Genomic DNA, 16,179 nt, shown 5'->3' on the forward strand with positions numbered 1-16,179 from the left:
TTTATAATTTATAGCCAAATATTTATTTTGTTCTCTTACCTCCAAGAATTGATGATCCTCTGATCCCTGCTAGGCTTTGCTCATAGGAAATTGGGTCAGAGTGCCAGCTTCCCGATGTTACCCATAAGAACTACTGTGTCCCTGGCTAACTTTAACCCTTAGACTGCAGGAACGTTTTTGTATGCTAACTGCAGAAAAGCGTTTGGTCATTTGGCCAACGTTTGGCTCGACTACCTTTGTCAGTTTCCCAAAATTTTTAATGCTTCCCGGGTAGAGCCCAAGTGCACTTTCCCTCACTGTAGGGATCGCTAATGTGGCTTAACTCTCCATGGCCATCGCAGAAAAACAAAACGTGTAAAAACGTTCCCGCAGTCTTAGGTGAGGTCGGCCATGATTGGCTGAGCCCAGTGGCATAGCCAGAGCAGGGCAGCCCCCTGCCCTGCCCCCCCACCCACCGAAATTTAAAAACAATTATTCTCCTTCATAAAAGAAAAGAAAATATTTAAAAATCATGAATTTACAAAGTATTTCTTTGACACGTTGACCGCCATGCCGGTCATAATGACCAGAGTCGAGTGGCTCCTGTCACGCCACGCCAGTCATACTGACCGGCCTCCAAGCGACTGTTTCAAAGTGGATTTCTGACGCCGGAGTGACCAGAATCTCTTGCTAACGTATGGGCCTTGATCGTTGCGGCGTCGGAATATAAATGTTTATTTTAAAGAAAAGTACAAAATCACATTTAATGTTTTATGATCCGGGAATAGTTAACGGAATGAAAAACACTAATGGCGTCAGAGGACATATCTACTAAAAACATCATGGCGGTCAAAGTGTTAAAAAATGAAGAATTTTCGATAATTAAGAGGTTTTAAAATTAGTTTAAAACCCATTATTTAATACCCTGTTTTTCAAAACGTTTCCTCTCTGGTTTTGGACCCCCTCCCCCGAAACAAAATTCCTGGCTAAGCCAAGCCAAAGGTTATGCAATGATCAAAAGGAGAGTGTGAAAAATCCAGGAGATATAAAGATTTTTGTCCAGGAGAAGAAGAGAATTTGAACTCTAGTGGTGTAACTCCATATCAGTTCATCTCGGGATGTCACCCATCAAACTAGATTTTGATAAAACTGTATTTTTCATCCTTTAATGTAATCATGAAATTTTGTAAATTTATTTGCCAATCTCCACTAGTGTATTTTGCACAACCATTTGAAATTGGGGAGAAACTGCAATTTTTCATAGACTTCCCCTTAGGGATAGGAGTCCCTTAGGGATGAAACTTTGCAGGTTTATCTTAAAAATAATATAAAGATTGTAAATATTAATTGACAAATATCCTTAGAGATGTTTATAATTATACATACACTCATGTCTCATGAGATTTTAGATGATGTTAAGAAAACACGGTTCTATAAAACATCAAATATAGACCAAATACAGGCTGTCAATGAAGCTCATGTTTTTTCTAATAATCTTATGGGCATGACCCACCACCTGAAGAAATAAAATTCATGAATTTTTGTATGCTTGCTAGGAAAAAATATGATAAAGAACACAAAAACACCAGCTGTTAATAATTCTGACAGTCCAGTCGGACCTTCTATCAATTATAATGAGATGTTTGTGACACTTTTTTCCCATTTTTTAACAAATATTCATAGCATTAATCAAGTAATAAGTAAAAAAATAACTGTTTTTATCCAGTATTTATTTGAAAATGCTGCATGCACAATGAGAATAATAATTATTTTGTGATTATTGTGTGCTTAAGTCATCCCTTTGTCTCTCCTGGTAGGCTCCTCTGTGAAAAAGTTACACCGCCAACTTTGAGGGTACCTCTTTGATGGCTGCTGGGACTAGTCCAAAGTATTTGTATGAATGGGAAAACTTTTAAGAGGACAATTTGGATAAGTATCTTTTACTTAATGAGTTAGAAATCACAAGAATTCATTCTCTATACTTTATTTTCATCTTTTCATAACTTGTACAGCACTTCATGCATTCTCAACATCCAGAAGCTGTACACCTATTAGTTAGGTATTGCTAGCTGGTTTACGGATTAAAGTAGGAGAAGTTTACAGGAACTTACATAATTTACAATGTGTTTGTATGAACATAATGATACATGACAAATTCAAGCTTGTCATCAACTTTCCACAAACTTTAATATCATCAGGTACAGGTGGAGCAAACTGTCCCAGTCTTTTGACAAACTATTCAATTACAATGGTATCAGAACTATACATATACAATTTTCCATCCACCTAACTACTGTCATAACACATCAACTCCTCATTGATTTATTTTAAATATTAAGTATCATCTTACAACCTATGCAATGAGTACAATGAAGAAATTATGTACTGCATAGCAGTAAGTAGGCCTCATTAGTGGAGACTGCTTTTTCAACTCTAAATAGTCAAATGCATTTGGCTTTATCTGCCCGAAGTTAAATTGAAAACTCCAACATTGGCTTCATTTCTATTATGTACTTGAAATAGGATACAATTATAATTTGCCATTAGAAATTCACTGGACCCATGCTTAAAAGCTCAAATATTAGCATTAATTGGTATAAGAATTTTTTCAGTGTTGAATGAAGCCATAGCATGAGAGAGATTCCGTCCTTTCTCTTTCAGCAGCATATAATGAACCTGTGTCAGAAAAGGCAATCAAAATTGAGAATTATTCCTGTGAGTTTTATTTTCTCATCAGGTTACCACCCAGTGATACACGGAAATTATTTCCATTTTAAGGAAAAAATGATTTAAAATGACAAAGTTAGCAGTTTTGCTCCAGAGTATTCTCCAAAGGAAACATAACAATATGTACAATTATGAACCATAATTTCATGTAGGTTTTGAAAACTGATGTGCATTAACTGTTTACATGTCTGCTCAATCAGTGATTATAATTATTATCTACTGTACAATAATGGGGAACTAATTGGCACAATTATCAGTCGACCATTTTCAATCCCCTGTGTGGATGAGGTATTGAAAATGGACTGAGTGCAAGATTTGTGTCAGAGTATAAAACAATTTCCTATACCAGTAAAATTATCATCCAAAATATTCAGTCTTCTATTATGGAAAGAAAACGCAGAAGACTTCAAACATCAAATGTATTAAAAATATACCACTTATAACATTTGTGGTCATAACAGGATGTGCTTACAACTACCATGGGGTAAAACAATCCTATCCGAGATGATTAACTTCTTTAAATACTACAAGATGAGGCCCATTATGTGAGAAGCTAATACTGGCAGTCTGCCTGCTGTCTAATTAATTCATGCATGACCAAATCCACACACACAACAGTTAGCAAACCCAAAATCATTGCTTATTTTTTTCACTTACAGGAGTGGAAAAAATTGCTTATTGTCACCATTTTATGTCACTTAAATAGCTATGTGTTCCCTTTTTGACTTTAAATTTTCTTGCACCCTCTCCCTTTCTTTCTAGAGTTTGCTCCTAATTAGGTTTACCTCCAGTATAAACAGAGTTAACTCAAAGAAAAAGTCTTGTGACAAAGTCCACTAGATGTGAGAATGCAGAAAAATATGCTCATATATTTGCAGGCCGGAGAAAATAAAATACTACTCAGTATACCTAAAGGCAAACATGACTGAATAGTTGTTGCTATTGGACTAAAAGCAGAAAGCTAAATTAGGACTTTGTTCATATTTATTAGGAGCAGAAAACCAATTTCAAGCAATAAATTACTCATTTTTATCATGATTGTAAAAAGTAATTTCGAAAAATGAAGAAAAAAATGAATGATGTTATTTTAGTAATAACCATTTACAGGTAACAACCTATGAAATGGTATATGATAGTTTATTGAGGAAGTTTCTTTTGAGCGATGAGCAATGACCCAAAATCATCGTTTGCAAATTGATGTTCACTAAATATATATTTATGGATTTATTCCAGCTGCTGTTATGGTTATAATCCATTTTATTCATTATTTAGGGCTCATTTCATTTTAAGCGCACACGAAGTGCGAACATTCCACGGAGGACAAATCATTTGCCTCAATGGCCAGGATTTGAAACTGGTGTCCTGAATCCTTATAAGTTGTTCCACAACTTGAACCATCTTGTCCTCCAAAGGCAACAAAATTATGCCGAGGAAGAGCCATTAAAGTTCAAGTGGTAGAACATATGGTGCAAATTTGGGAGATCTGGGTTTGAATCTCAGTCAAGGCAAATGATTTTTCCTCTCTGGAATTTTTGCACCATGTGGCTACAAGAATGTTTGGAACCTCGAAAGTAGTGGAAAACAAGCTTCTCTCAAAATCAGCAGCATTGGAGATAATTTTTGAATGTACTCGTCTCCATCCATAACTCTAGGAATATTTAATTTATGCAACTTCGTTTCATCGTAAATTGGTATTGGAGAATATTTTCTCGACAACCTCTGGAAAAGCAAAGTATAACTTGGATTGAAGGATATTCCTTACCAAAAGCGTTCTTTCAATGCTTTAGTTTTAATCAGACATATGATCTCATGTCTGTTTTAAAAGTGAAAAATATTGAAGAGAAATTTAAACACACATCACAAGAAAGATAATTTCCATTCTAATAAGCACAGCTGTTAAGTTCATCAGCATTTAGATGTATTGATATGCATACAATTTACTAGAAAATATGCAGGAAGTAGGCAACAGTAACTCGAGACATACACAATACATTGATTGGTAACTTCTCACAATAAAGGGCTGATTATATTACTATAAGATATGTTTATGATATCTAGAAACCAATTCTTGAGTTTTCTGTCCATACGCTATTTTCACATGCTAAAATACTTTGTCTCTAATTGAGACTTTATGATTGTATAAGTGTTTTAACTTCTAATGAAAAAGTGTACCCCAAACCAATTCTATATTGGTTCCACCTGAAACTAGGCCACAAGATTGTTTAAACAATTTTAGCTGAGACAAGAAAAATGAATTCTATTATGAAGTGTATAGAGTAAAATGGCTATTTACAAGAAGTCTTGATCTTGATTAGAAAATCACATCAGTGGGAAAAACCAACCAACCAGTGCCAACCAACTCCATATGCTCTTCAGAATAGATATGAATATTTAGTTGTAATGACGTAAGACCAACCAAAACTACAATTTCTGTGAATTCTATTCCACTTTCAATGATTATCAGCATCAGATTTCAATGATTATCAAAAACATTAGTTAGCCAAAGTTTTCTCTAACTTATCCACATGAATATTTCCTCCAGAGCTCATATTAATTCAATGATGACAGTAAGAAGCATCAATGTTTACAGAATTCTTCATTATATTCAAAAAGCTTTAAAATGTATACATATAATGATTTGACGATTTTACGTATTATAATTCAATTATCAAGTACATGCATTTGGTCTTTAGTTACAACACCGCATTCGAGGTGTGGCTTTGGTTGAAAATAATGGCATCTTGTTTAAGGTAATTTGCCATTTTCAGAAGCATCTAAGTTGGCCTTTAAGCTTTTGCTTCAACTGCAGGCTGGATTGTCAGGATAACAAAAAAATTGGAAATAGTTCTCTCATGGAAAATTTAAGCTATCTCTCTATTAACCATAACGTAGAGGAGGATCCAATAGAGACTTTCTCATTCTACATTGCAGCAAAGGCCCTCCCCTTTAGCCGAATTGCTTACCTCCTCAAGTTAATTTCCTACCCTGTCCAACTTTTAATGCCAATATAGTAACCTTGAACCTAAATTTTTCAGTGAATGAGCCTTCTCTTCCTTCATTTCTTAGTGGGACCATCAAAGATAGTTATTTATCATCAGTTATAATTTGATATGTTAATTGCTTTTTTGCTACTTAATCCTACGAAATAACTAATTTTGTATGCCCAGGAAACACACAGGTGTGACAAAACCAGCAAAAATTAACCTCTGAAATTTAAAAAATTAGAGGATCAAATTTCATTAAATATTGATAGAATAATTTATAATTTTTAGTTTCTTCAAATACTTCCTAACTTCTCTTGGTGGAAAAATATATTATGATTTAGCTCACTTGACTTCCCTGCTTGTTCATACTTTTCTTGGCTATTGTTGGTAGAGGGTGCCTCTGGTTGCAATTAATGATACCTGTATTTCATATTTTATTTATACCTAAATTAAATTTCCTTTGAACAAAAATTTTTTCACTAAAGTATTCAGTAGCTGTGTAACCTCCTAATGGGGACCCTTGGAAAATGATGCTTTTATAAGGCAAAAACTATCATGAAAAGAAATAAAAATTCTCAGCCTGGATTTGGATGACTCATAAGAAAACAGAGATGCAATTCTAAGCGGTGTATTGTGGCTAGCATTAATTATTATCAAATTACTGGTGTGCTACATTTTATCTGTTTACATGTAAGACATTGAAAAGCTTATAATGTACTTATTCAATCTCTAAAACCTTATTACTTCACTACTTCACTTAAAATAGAGAGTAATAAAATAATAAAAAATGACTTAAGTTTTATTGCTGAAAATCCATTATAATGACCCAAAAAGAGAAGTAACAGAGTGATAAATCAAAATGTGATAATGCTATAGAGTCAACAACTGAATTTAAAACTAAAAGGTAATATGTACACTGATTCAACCAAAAATAATATAAAAGATAAAAAAAGTTATCTACTTACCAGCTGTACCAAAGAATGAAATGAAAAGAAAAGCTTTAAAGTACTTTCTAGCGGTGTTACCAGATATTTGATCAAGATTTCAAGCTAGGGTTTCTCCATAAAACCTACTACAATGCATTTTCCTTAGCAGTCACAAAATTAAAAACATTATTCTGTGACGTAGTGTGAACATTTTAAAATAAAGAAAAATGTTTTCAAAAGGCATTGAGAAAATGGCTTCTTGGTAGAGTGGTATCTCAGAGATAGACTGTTCTTCTATTCCATCAAAAACAGGATGGCTACATGAATAACTGAAAACAATTTAGCCACTGTCAATTAAGATAATTAACTGTGTCAAGGGGATAAGGTATGTCAATGATGCTTCAATGAGTCATTCGGGATGCAAAAGATACTTCATGAATGATTTAAAAAAATATATCATCGAGGCCTTCAATAAGTACCATATTGAGTGAAGTATAAGCACTTAGCATAGTAGCATAATTTTTCTAAATCCTGAAAAATTATTCAAAGGGGAATTAGTGGTGTTGTGAATACCCAAAGGAATTTTAAATGATGAAAATTTAAGTCATCCATCCTTTAAACGACTATATGTAACAACTCAATATATTAATCGTTGAGTGGATGCCTATTGCAGAAGATTGGGCTAACAATGATGGCAATGAGAAAATAATGCGTTAACTTCTGGACTGGAAAAAAATTGAAACAATATTTTTTATAACTTAGCTGGATTATTGGACATCAGGCAAGTTTCTTCACAAGAGTGAGGTAATCATTCACCAGTAGATAAAAAATATCTCTCTAGAGGGCAAACTTAAAAATATGTATCAGCTTCATGCTTAAATTTCATGTACTGCTGGGTACTCTTATCCCATGGTGCAACAGCTTGCAGGTGTATTGGACAGGTGAGGGCAAAGTTCACCTCGAACTCTGATGAATGGAATGAAAAAAATGGGGCAAATTCCCTTAGCTGCTTACAACTTTTCAGATCATCAGAAAATCACACCATGGTGATAATTGATTGTCATGTCTAATGACTTCATCTAGATTTGAACCTATAACCTTAGATTCAGGGCAACCACTAAGCCACTACACCCCTTACTGTGAAACATACATCAAATGCTTTCAGTAATTTTATATCTTTATGGATGAAAAAAACTGAACTGACTGTAATAATGATTACATCAAAATGGTGCCATTACATTAACAATGTGGTTGGCATGATTTTCCAATGAACACACTCTTTTTTCAATTGATTCATTATAAGAGGTATTTTGAATTGATTTTCTCAATCTAATAATACGTGATATGTGCTGAAATGATGGGAGTTGCATTTATGTGATGTGGATAAAAATTGAATATGAATGTTAGAGCTACGTAAGGCCTCCCAGTGAACGAGAGGTGAATGAAATATATGTAGTACAAACAAGACTGGAGCTAGGAATTTCAAGTGGAAAGTAGATGAAAAGCTGACTTACTGACTTTTTTCCTCACTTATTCTTGATTTCTATGATGAAATTTCCAAATATTCTCAGCCACAGTATCAAAAGACAAAAAGCAGTAGAAAGAATCTCAGCCTCAAAGCTTAAAATGTTAGCTACTTATGAAAAAAAAGAAACTAGGTATTCTTGAAAACTACCTGATACTACATTTGTGCAGAAGCAATAATTTACCCCTTTGACAAGGAATCAGTAGCACATAATATTCCAATGAAAGGGCTGAACTTCAATCACCACCATAAATTACAACAATAATGTATACTCAAGACTGTTTTATAAAAAGTACATGTCAACAAAGTAGTTTAGTCCTTAATGTTGTTTACAGAGTAACAACAGCTTTTATAAAGTGTGACAACATTCTGAAGGCAACAAAGAAATTCATTTATATAAAACAATTTTATCACTCTTATCCTGGATATTTTTTGATTGACTTTTGACAAACATTTCTGGTTTTCAACAGCTAATAGTCACCAACTTGTGACTCTAAAGAATATTTTTATTCTGTCCCGATTTACATGTTCATTTTTCTTCCATTTCAGTGATGCCCACTACACAGTTGTTATTAATCCATTCTATTATGTTATAAGCTGGAAGGCATCAAGTGGATGAAAAGTTGTTTCCTTACACATCAAAGCATCACAACAATCAAGCATGGAAAATGAAAATAGAACATGTAAATGGTGACTTTTACATAAACTATAAGAACAACAATTTATCATTGCAAACAAAGTTAAAACTTCAAGTCATTCTGTAATATTAGATTCAGGAATCTAATTTCTAGCTCATCAATAAGTATCAGAACTAATCCATTACAAGGACATAACAATGATCTTAACAATATTGTTTTCTAACTATCTTCTGGCAAATATTTTCCTGCCAATAAAGCAAAACACCAGTAATTCTTCTTCTTTCCGTAAACAACAGATTTTAGCAGCCTGAATTAAATGGTTACTTAGTAAGATAACTCTTAACAGTTAAAAAGATTGCTTAGGGCACTGTATCCAATTTCAAGGCTGAACTACTATTGACAGAATATTGTCAAGATCCCCTAATACAGTAAAAAAAGCCTGGTTGGCTTTAAGTTTCATGTGTCCAAATAATGTCTTCAGCCGTTGAAATGTATCACAAACAGTTTGTCTCTCAAGCAACATTCACACAAAAATGTTCTAGTGTCACAAATAAAAAATTACAGAACGTATTAAGGGCTGCCCCTGTATTGTGATAAATGCTGTCTGAACCACATTGAAAATTGGTTAGAACTCTTTACGAGTCCTTTCTATGAAAATAAATTTGGGCCAGTGCCTGAATTGCTTGCAGCAAGGTACATACTACCATGTATATTTCTAAGGAAGATAGTTTTTCTTTGAATAAACATCATATAAGATCACAGTGAAAAAGTAAGCATATAGCATCACTGCAGTCTAAAATTTTATGGCTGCAGGCAGAGGGAAGGAAAACTCATTACATATTTATGAAAAAGAGTTTTAAAATGTAGCTCATATTTTTGCTCAGGTGAAACCTAAAGTGATCTCTGATACAGTATGTCAGCAAGAGGAAAAATCTTGGTTCGGATTGATGTATGGTATGTAAAAAAATATGAAATGTATACAGGTTGCTAACTTTATCCAAAATTTATGTGGCACAGGGACACCCTTTCTAACAAAATAAAAAAAAAATCCATAGCATATGTTTACTATCAGCACTTAAAGCATTACTGAAATTGATTTTGCCAAGTACATATATCTTTCCAGAATAGAAATTTATAGGTAAATACTGTCATTTTTGAAAAGACTAATGATAACCCAAGCAGAATTTTCATCATGCAATGCCTTTTACAGAAAAGCTGCTTGAATAAATTATGCGCAATTAAGCCCCAAAGGGATCAGGTGGCATTAAGTACAAAAGGAACAGAACTGCATCTCAAAAAAAGAAGTGAAAAACTGAAGAGTAGTAAATGCTTGGGCTCCTTCCACTGTAAAGAAAACCCCTATTTTGCTTCTATCAGCTTCTTATGAACTTAGGACTACACAAAAAGTAAAAGCCTTGGTCATGATAAGTCAATATGTAGATGCTGATGAAGTAGGTAGCCCTAAAAATGAATTTCATTAGTCAAATGAAGAATATTGATGCAGAAAGTATACAGTAACCAATCCTGAGTCATGAATTCTGCAGATACATATATCAACAGAGTACCTTCAGAAAAGAATGCATAAATATATGAAAAAAATGGACAAAAAAGACTACTGGCAAATTATGCCTCAATAGGTCAGAGCCAAAAATCTATAAATAGCTGAGAGCAAGCCATTCCTCGGAGCGTAATTCCCTCTTTTATAGCAGCACAATAATCATGATGTAGCAGAAAATAATAAAGCCATTTGATTAAAGAAGTAGCTTTATAAGGCAAGTTCAGGGTAGGCTGACTATTTTTGTTGGGGGGAGGGGGTCAACCTTAAAGAGGACCCTGGCAATGAGAGAGGACCTCAAGGGAGGCCTTCCAAAAGGGCTGAGAGGCTGAATTAGGCTGAGAGGGTTCAGGCCAAATTCTGGGCCCCTCACTTCCCATGCCCCTGGGTGAGTGGAATGATGTAAAGTCTGCCAGTTTTCAAAATTTCTTCTCTTGATTATTTTCATTTTGAATAAATATTGCATTAATTTGTTTTTTTTAAATTAACTACACAAAAGGCTTTTGAGGGCATCCAAAAGAGATAAAATATGAAGTTAGAGGATAATCTAAGGTTTCAAGACTCGATCAGTAAAAATATCTTGGCTATGCTTAAAGTATTGCAAAATGAAAATTCTGCTTCAAAGCATACAGGGTTCGAAAAAAAATTCATAAACAGCAACCTCAAGTTATCGTTATAACTATACACAAGAAAAAGTCTTTTACCTCTTCAGTTTCAATCTGAAACTTTACCCTTAAATGTGAATCTGAGATTCTAACTGTAGCATATTATTTCATGTCATTATTTAACTGGTTCAAGAAAAAGGATGTTCCATTGTGAAATATTTAAAATTAAAGAAACTGCCATTGCCAACAGTTTTAGGCAAGTTTCAGGAATATTTGAGTGATAGCAAATATACCTTATGGATTTAGATGTAATTCTGAAGATACAAAAAATGTTAACTCTTTATAAATATGATTCATACCAGTATTTAACATGGTATAGGTGCCAATTACATTTCAGAGAGGCTCACTCTATATGGTAGAAATTATAGATACCTTGAATAAGAAATGCATGTAGACAATTTTTGTGATACATAAATGTGTCAGTATCAGGAAAACTATTGCTTGATGCAGTCAAAAGAGCTAAGTAAATGCAGTCTAATTACCTTTGGTTTTTTTTCATGGGATGACAAACATACCAAATTCTTCAGAGCAGAAGGTTCAGAATTAGCATCATCATCTTTCACCACCACTTCCTTTAGTAGTTCATTAATCAAAAAACACTGTTCAGATGAACTAAAACTATGTTTCTAATATTTACAATTTCACATAATGAAGTATGTGATACACAGTTCTTCAGAAATCAAATAAAAAAGAACAAATACCTTCCACCTTGATTAAAATAATCAAGGATTTTTCAAAAACAGTAAAAAGTAGTCCAAGTCACTGGCTAGTTGTAAAAGTAACTTCATCATCACTAATGAGATGTACGTTCTGTGCAAATGCTAACAAATATGTTTACCAAATGACATACATTGGGTGAGTGTCAAGTCTCATGAGTATCATCAGAGTAATCTTCAATTTGAAGATAAAGTTGATCATGAAGAACATGACTTTTATCTCATTTTATATCCATGATCCTTTTTTGTAACTGTTCACTCAGCACAGATAACATATTCCATTACGAGAAGTTCCAACTGACTTCAGATACAAACCAAGGAAATATCATAGTGAACAAGATTCCTGAGAAAATACCAGTGATGAGGGAAGCAGCACCATACATTCCTGCAGTCACCTTATAATGTGGCTCCACCATTCTGCAGTGAGATAAAGACATGAAATCAATCACAATCCACTTAGAGTAGCAGAAGTTCAATTTATATAGGGGATTTTTGGTGTTATTACAAAAATTAAAGAAAGAAAAAGTTGTGTTTTAAAATACTTCTTATGTTAGGGACGTTATATTATTTTATTTTGCCTATTTTTTAATTCTTTTTCGTCATGGGCTTGTTCACACAGATCTGAAATCTCCATTCCTTAAACCCTCGCACCCAACGTTGGCAGTAGCTGACCAGCATTTTCATATGCAAAAGACCTCACGCTGGCTCTAGCTAGTGTGGATTTTTCAGGGCAAACAAATGGATGTCAACTAGAGGTGATGTGGGGAAAGGGAAGTGACCACTGAGGTAGCAATGGCTGGAGGTATTCAGGCCCTGCCTGTGACTAAGCGAGACCTTAGGGCCACACCTCTGCAATTGGCTTCGACTCTCCTACTCATTTATGATCCTCCTCACTGCAAAAATCTGTAGTGAAGTGGTTACATTGTCAATGGTTTTTGCAAGGAAACATTTTTTTGCAAACTCCAATGTTTTATATTTTGAAATGAATTTTTTGTTTTTCTGATGTGCATGTAGGCAGTTTTTAAATGATATTAAGCATTACTATTAACGGACTTCTGGAGTTAATTTCTATTACCTTATGTTTACTAACTCTAGTATTATCAATAGTAGAAATTCATTTAAATAATTGTAAATTATTGAAAATCAAAAGCAATATTTGGTTTACAAAACACTGGTAACGCAATAAGTTGACAGTGGACTCGTACTAAGACTAAGTACTAGTAAGTACTAGTTTCATCCAGTGCTTTATTTACAAAGGGTAGAGGCCCTTTATACTTTGCTCCTATTAGCTGGAAGAGTAGGCACCAGAAATAAATACAGAAAAATATGCGTCTATCAGGGAAAGCTAAGGATATCGGTAATACCTAAACAAAGCTCAAAATTTGACATCACAGAAAAGCAATTTTCAACCTTTCTATTCTAGTGAGGTTTCTAAACATCTTTTATTCTACTTCTCATATGGACAAATATTTGATTAATAGAAGGTGATTGGGTTGGTGAGGTGGCAAGTATGTTAGCTTCACACCCCACAGGCCCAGGTTCAAATCCTGGAGATGGCAGAGAATTTTCCGAAGACTGCCTCGTCCCTGCTTAACACGTTGCGTACCGGGTATTTAAATTCCTAGGAACACCGAGATTGGAAATATGTGCCTATTAGGGTGCAATGCCTTTGTTTTAAACATGGTTAAAAAGCTAATTTTTACTATACAACTTCATCCAATCAAACGTTGTGATGCATCAATTTATTATGAATAACGAACAACAACTGAAAACGTACTGACGAATACATATTGTATGCTTTAAAATTGTTTAGGTTTTCCTGCCTAAATGACGAGAATTCTCGCCATCCGTACGCAACGTGTTAATAGTAGTGTGGAGCACACTCAATCAGTCGAATCGGACATTATGCTGTGGCCCCCTTGGCACTTTTCATTTCGCTAATACAAACATCAGGTTTCTCTCCACCCTTTCTTCCCTTGTAGCACAAATGAGACCTCTAGATATAAGAGAAAGTTGAGAATTGTTAAAATGATAACTACACCAAGTTGAGTACTGCTGCTTTAAGTCCTTGTGAACAACAAAGCACTTTCCCCCAAATTCTGAATTCCTATGCCACACCAAGATAGATCCAGTTAATTTTTAATGAAGAGGCTAATACATAGATAATGATGACGTTGAGTTGAAAATCATCCTAGAAAGCATTCCACTGTATGGTTGTAGTCACTAATAGTTTAAAAAATTCAGGATATTTCTTTCTCCTTAAACAGCAAAATAGGAAGAGGGAAAAAAAATGACTCCAAGAGTGCATAGACTCATAGCATCGATGGAATATTTTTGTTCTTAAAGAATCTAGAAGAAAACTACAAATATATAATGAAATAAAAAAATAAGTATCACCTGAGGTGAGTAAAGCTATACACATACCTTGGGCAGTACATCATGGCGAGAGAACTGAAGTGGCCACTGGTAAGTCCTAATAGTATTCCACCAGCCCAATATGCCCAATCATTTTTTATCAAGATAGGGAAGACTCTTGTAAGGTTTTGTGGCAGGTAGTTGCATAACACAAAAAACGGTATGAATAGCAAACGCAGAACCACTGGTACAACCAAATACTTTGGCCCAGGCTGAAAAAGAGAATAGATATTTGGATACATACTTGAGCTTACAAGAAAATAAATAATTAAAGGATAAACAAACATTTAAAGCATAAAGTGCATAAATGAAATATTATTTTATTAGCTTACATGGAAATCATAACAGGAGGGGGGGGGAATAATATTGGCAAGTGAACAACTACCTACGTAGCCAAGCGTAAGGTGAAGGATATGCAATTCAATAAGAGAGGAAGATCTACACAATAACAATGTATGTAGTTAAGAAATTGATAGTTCATGGATTAAAAATGTAATTGTTCTTACCCACTGAAACCATGCGGCAGTGGTGCAGCCAACCATCGCAAAAAAGTTGAATGTTAGGAAGCATGTTACGGCTGTGAAATATTTATCACTGAGGAAAAAGTTCTCATCAGACCTCTGGATATCTGTCAAATGTAGATATGAAATAGAATGTAAAATTTAGAAATGTCTGTGTAAGGACATGAAGAAATTTTCATTACCCGAGCAATCATTACAGGGCAAACTTACCGGAATGGACGGCTGGGAAAATAGACAAGGAAACAAAAAATACAAAAAACACATTGAACAACTGGGGCAGGCACTGCTTGAAGATTTTTAGGTAAGGCGTTTGAGGAATAACACCTAGATTTTCTTTCAGTTTTGATTGATGGCCTTTCTGATTGAGGAGCTCATGATATCTGTAGAACCTCTGTGAAAAGAAAATTAGGACTTAGGATTTACGACTGCAGTTTTTAAGCAATCATTGTTCACAGTGTCTGATAATCACACATGACAGAATTCAAAAACAAGAGTTTTTCCCAACACGATATAGCAAAATTCTCAGTTCTTAAGGCTTCTGATACAACTTATGTAATGCTCATTTCTCCAGTTTCGTTATTGCCTTAACTGAAAGTAACACAATCAAGCAAGGAAGTAGAGCTTAATTGCATAAAGATGAATGAACCTAAATTGCTATTAGTTACAGATGCATCCTTGGCATCCTTGAAATACACATATGATGCACATTTTCATTTGTCTGCTTGAATGTCTTAAGGTCTTAGAAGCAAAAAGATGATATAAGATTTAGTCCTCTACGAAAGTACACAGGATTCTAATCTAGTTAAAATTTTTGCGGTTCAGATTTCAATGAAACACTCTTCCATTGTCCTCAGAGAACAATAATAAATTTCTTTAAGAAAGATCAAAAAGTGTTCTGTTGGCCTTTAACCACAAAATTCTTGCTTGGCTAGAATCCCAAGAGTTATTTAGGTATACATAAATATGATAATGACAACAGAATGGTTCAATCAATGTTGATAAGGAAATATTTTTCATGCTATGACCTTTTTAAAATTACACTCGAGCATTTACGAACATTAAAAATGGATTCCCAATGATATATGTACATACATAAAAAAAGGTTTTTTACTTACATTTAGCGGCAATGCAAAATATGTATCAAAGCAGGCCAGAAGAATGAAGAGGGCAGTGATGAAGTAATAAATGGCAGCAGTTCTTACATTAGGAGCAACTGCTAGCGAAATAATGCTGATGATGGCAGTGAATGTTCCACTAATGTTCTGAAAGACAGGGAAATACATTTGAGGCCAGAAATAATAATTGATAATTTATGAATAATACTACCAGTAAATAAATGAAAAGTTAAATCATCAAATACACTGCAAGAAGCATAAAGAAAGAACTAGTGTTATAACTTTCATTGATTGGTGTATTTTTTTTCGTAATTTTTTTTCTCTACATTATACACAGAAAAAACTATTGGAAAATGAGGTCAGTTAATTTACTATTGTATTAACATTAAATTCATGCTTTCATTATTGTATAT

General features: G+C 34.0%; 1 protein-coding gene across 4 annotated transcripts in view; it reads right to left on the reverse strand.

The window, feature by feature from the left end:
- Nucleotides 1–1,947: 1,947 nt before the first annotated feature.
- The window catches only part of LOC124154166 (equilibrative nucleoside transporter 1), a 251,274-nt gene continuing 237,042 nt past the window's right edge, over nt 1,948–16,179 (reverse strand). For 3 of the 4 annotated variants that reach the window (XM_046527727.1, XM_046527729.1, XM_046527728.1), the window contains 5 exons: nt 15,767–15,913; nt 14,862–15,042; nt 14,637–14,758; nt 14,140–14,342; nt 8,409–12,132 (listed from right to left, as the gene is read on the reverse strand). In XM_046527727.1, coding sequence (XP_046383683.1) covers nt 11,997–12,132; nt 14,140–14,342; nt 14,637–14,758; nt 14,862–15,042; nt 15,767–15,913 — 789 coding nt within the window. In that variant the 3' untranslated portion in view covers nt 8,409–11,996. Of the gene's footprint in view, nt 12,133–14,139; nt 14,343–14,636; nt 14,759–14,861; nt 15,043–15,766; nt 15,914–16,179 lie in introns of all 4 variants that reach the window. The other variant, XM_046527726.1, reaches the window with a different exon arrangement.

The sequence above is a fragment of the Ischnura elegans genome, chromosome 2 (assembly GCF_921293095.1).
Source record: "Ischnura elegans chromosome 2, ioIscEleg1.1, whole genome shotgun sequence".
Classification (NCBI taxonomy): Eukaryota; Metazoa; Arthropoda; class Insecta; order Odonata; family Coenagrionidae; genus Ischnura; species Ischnura elegans.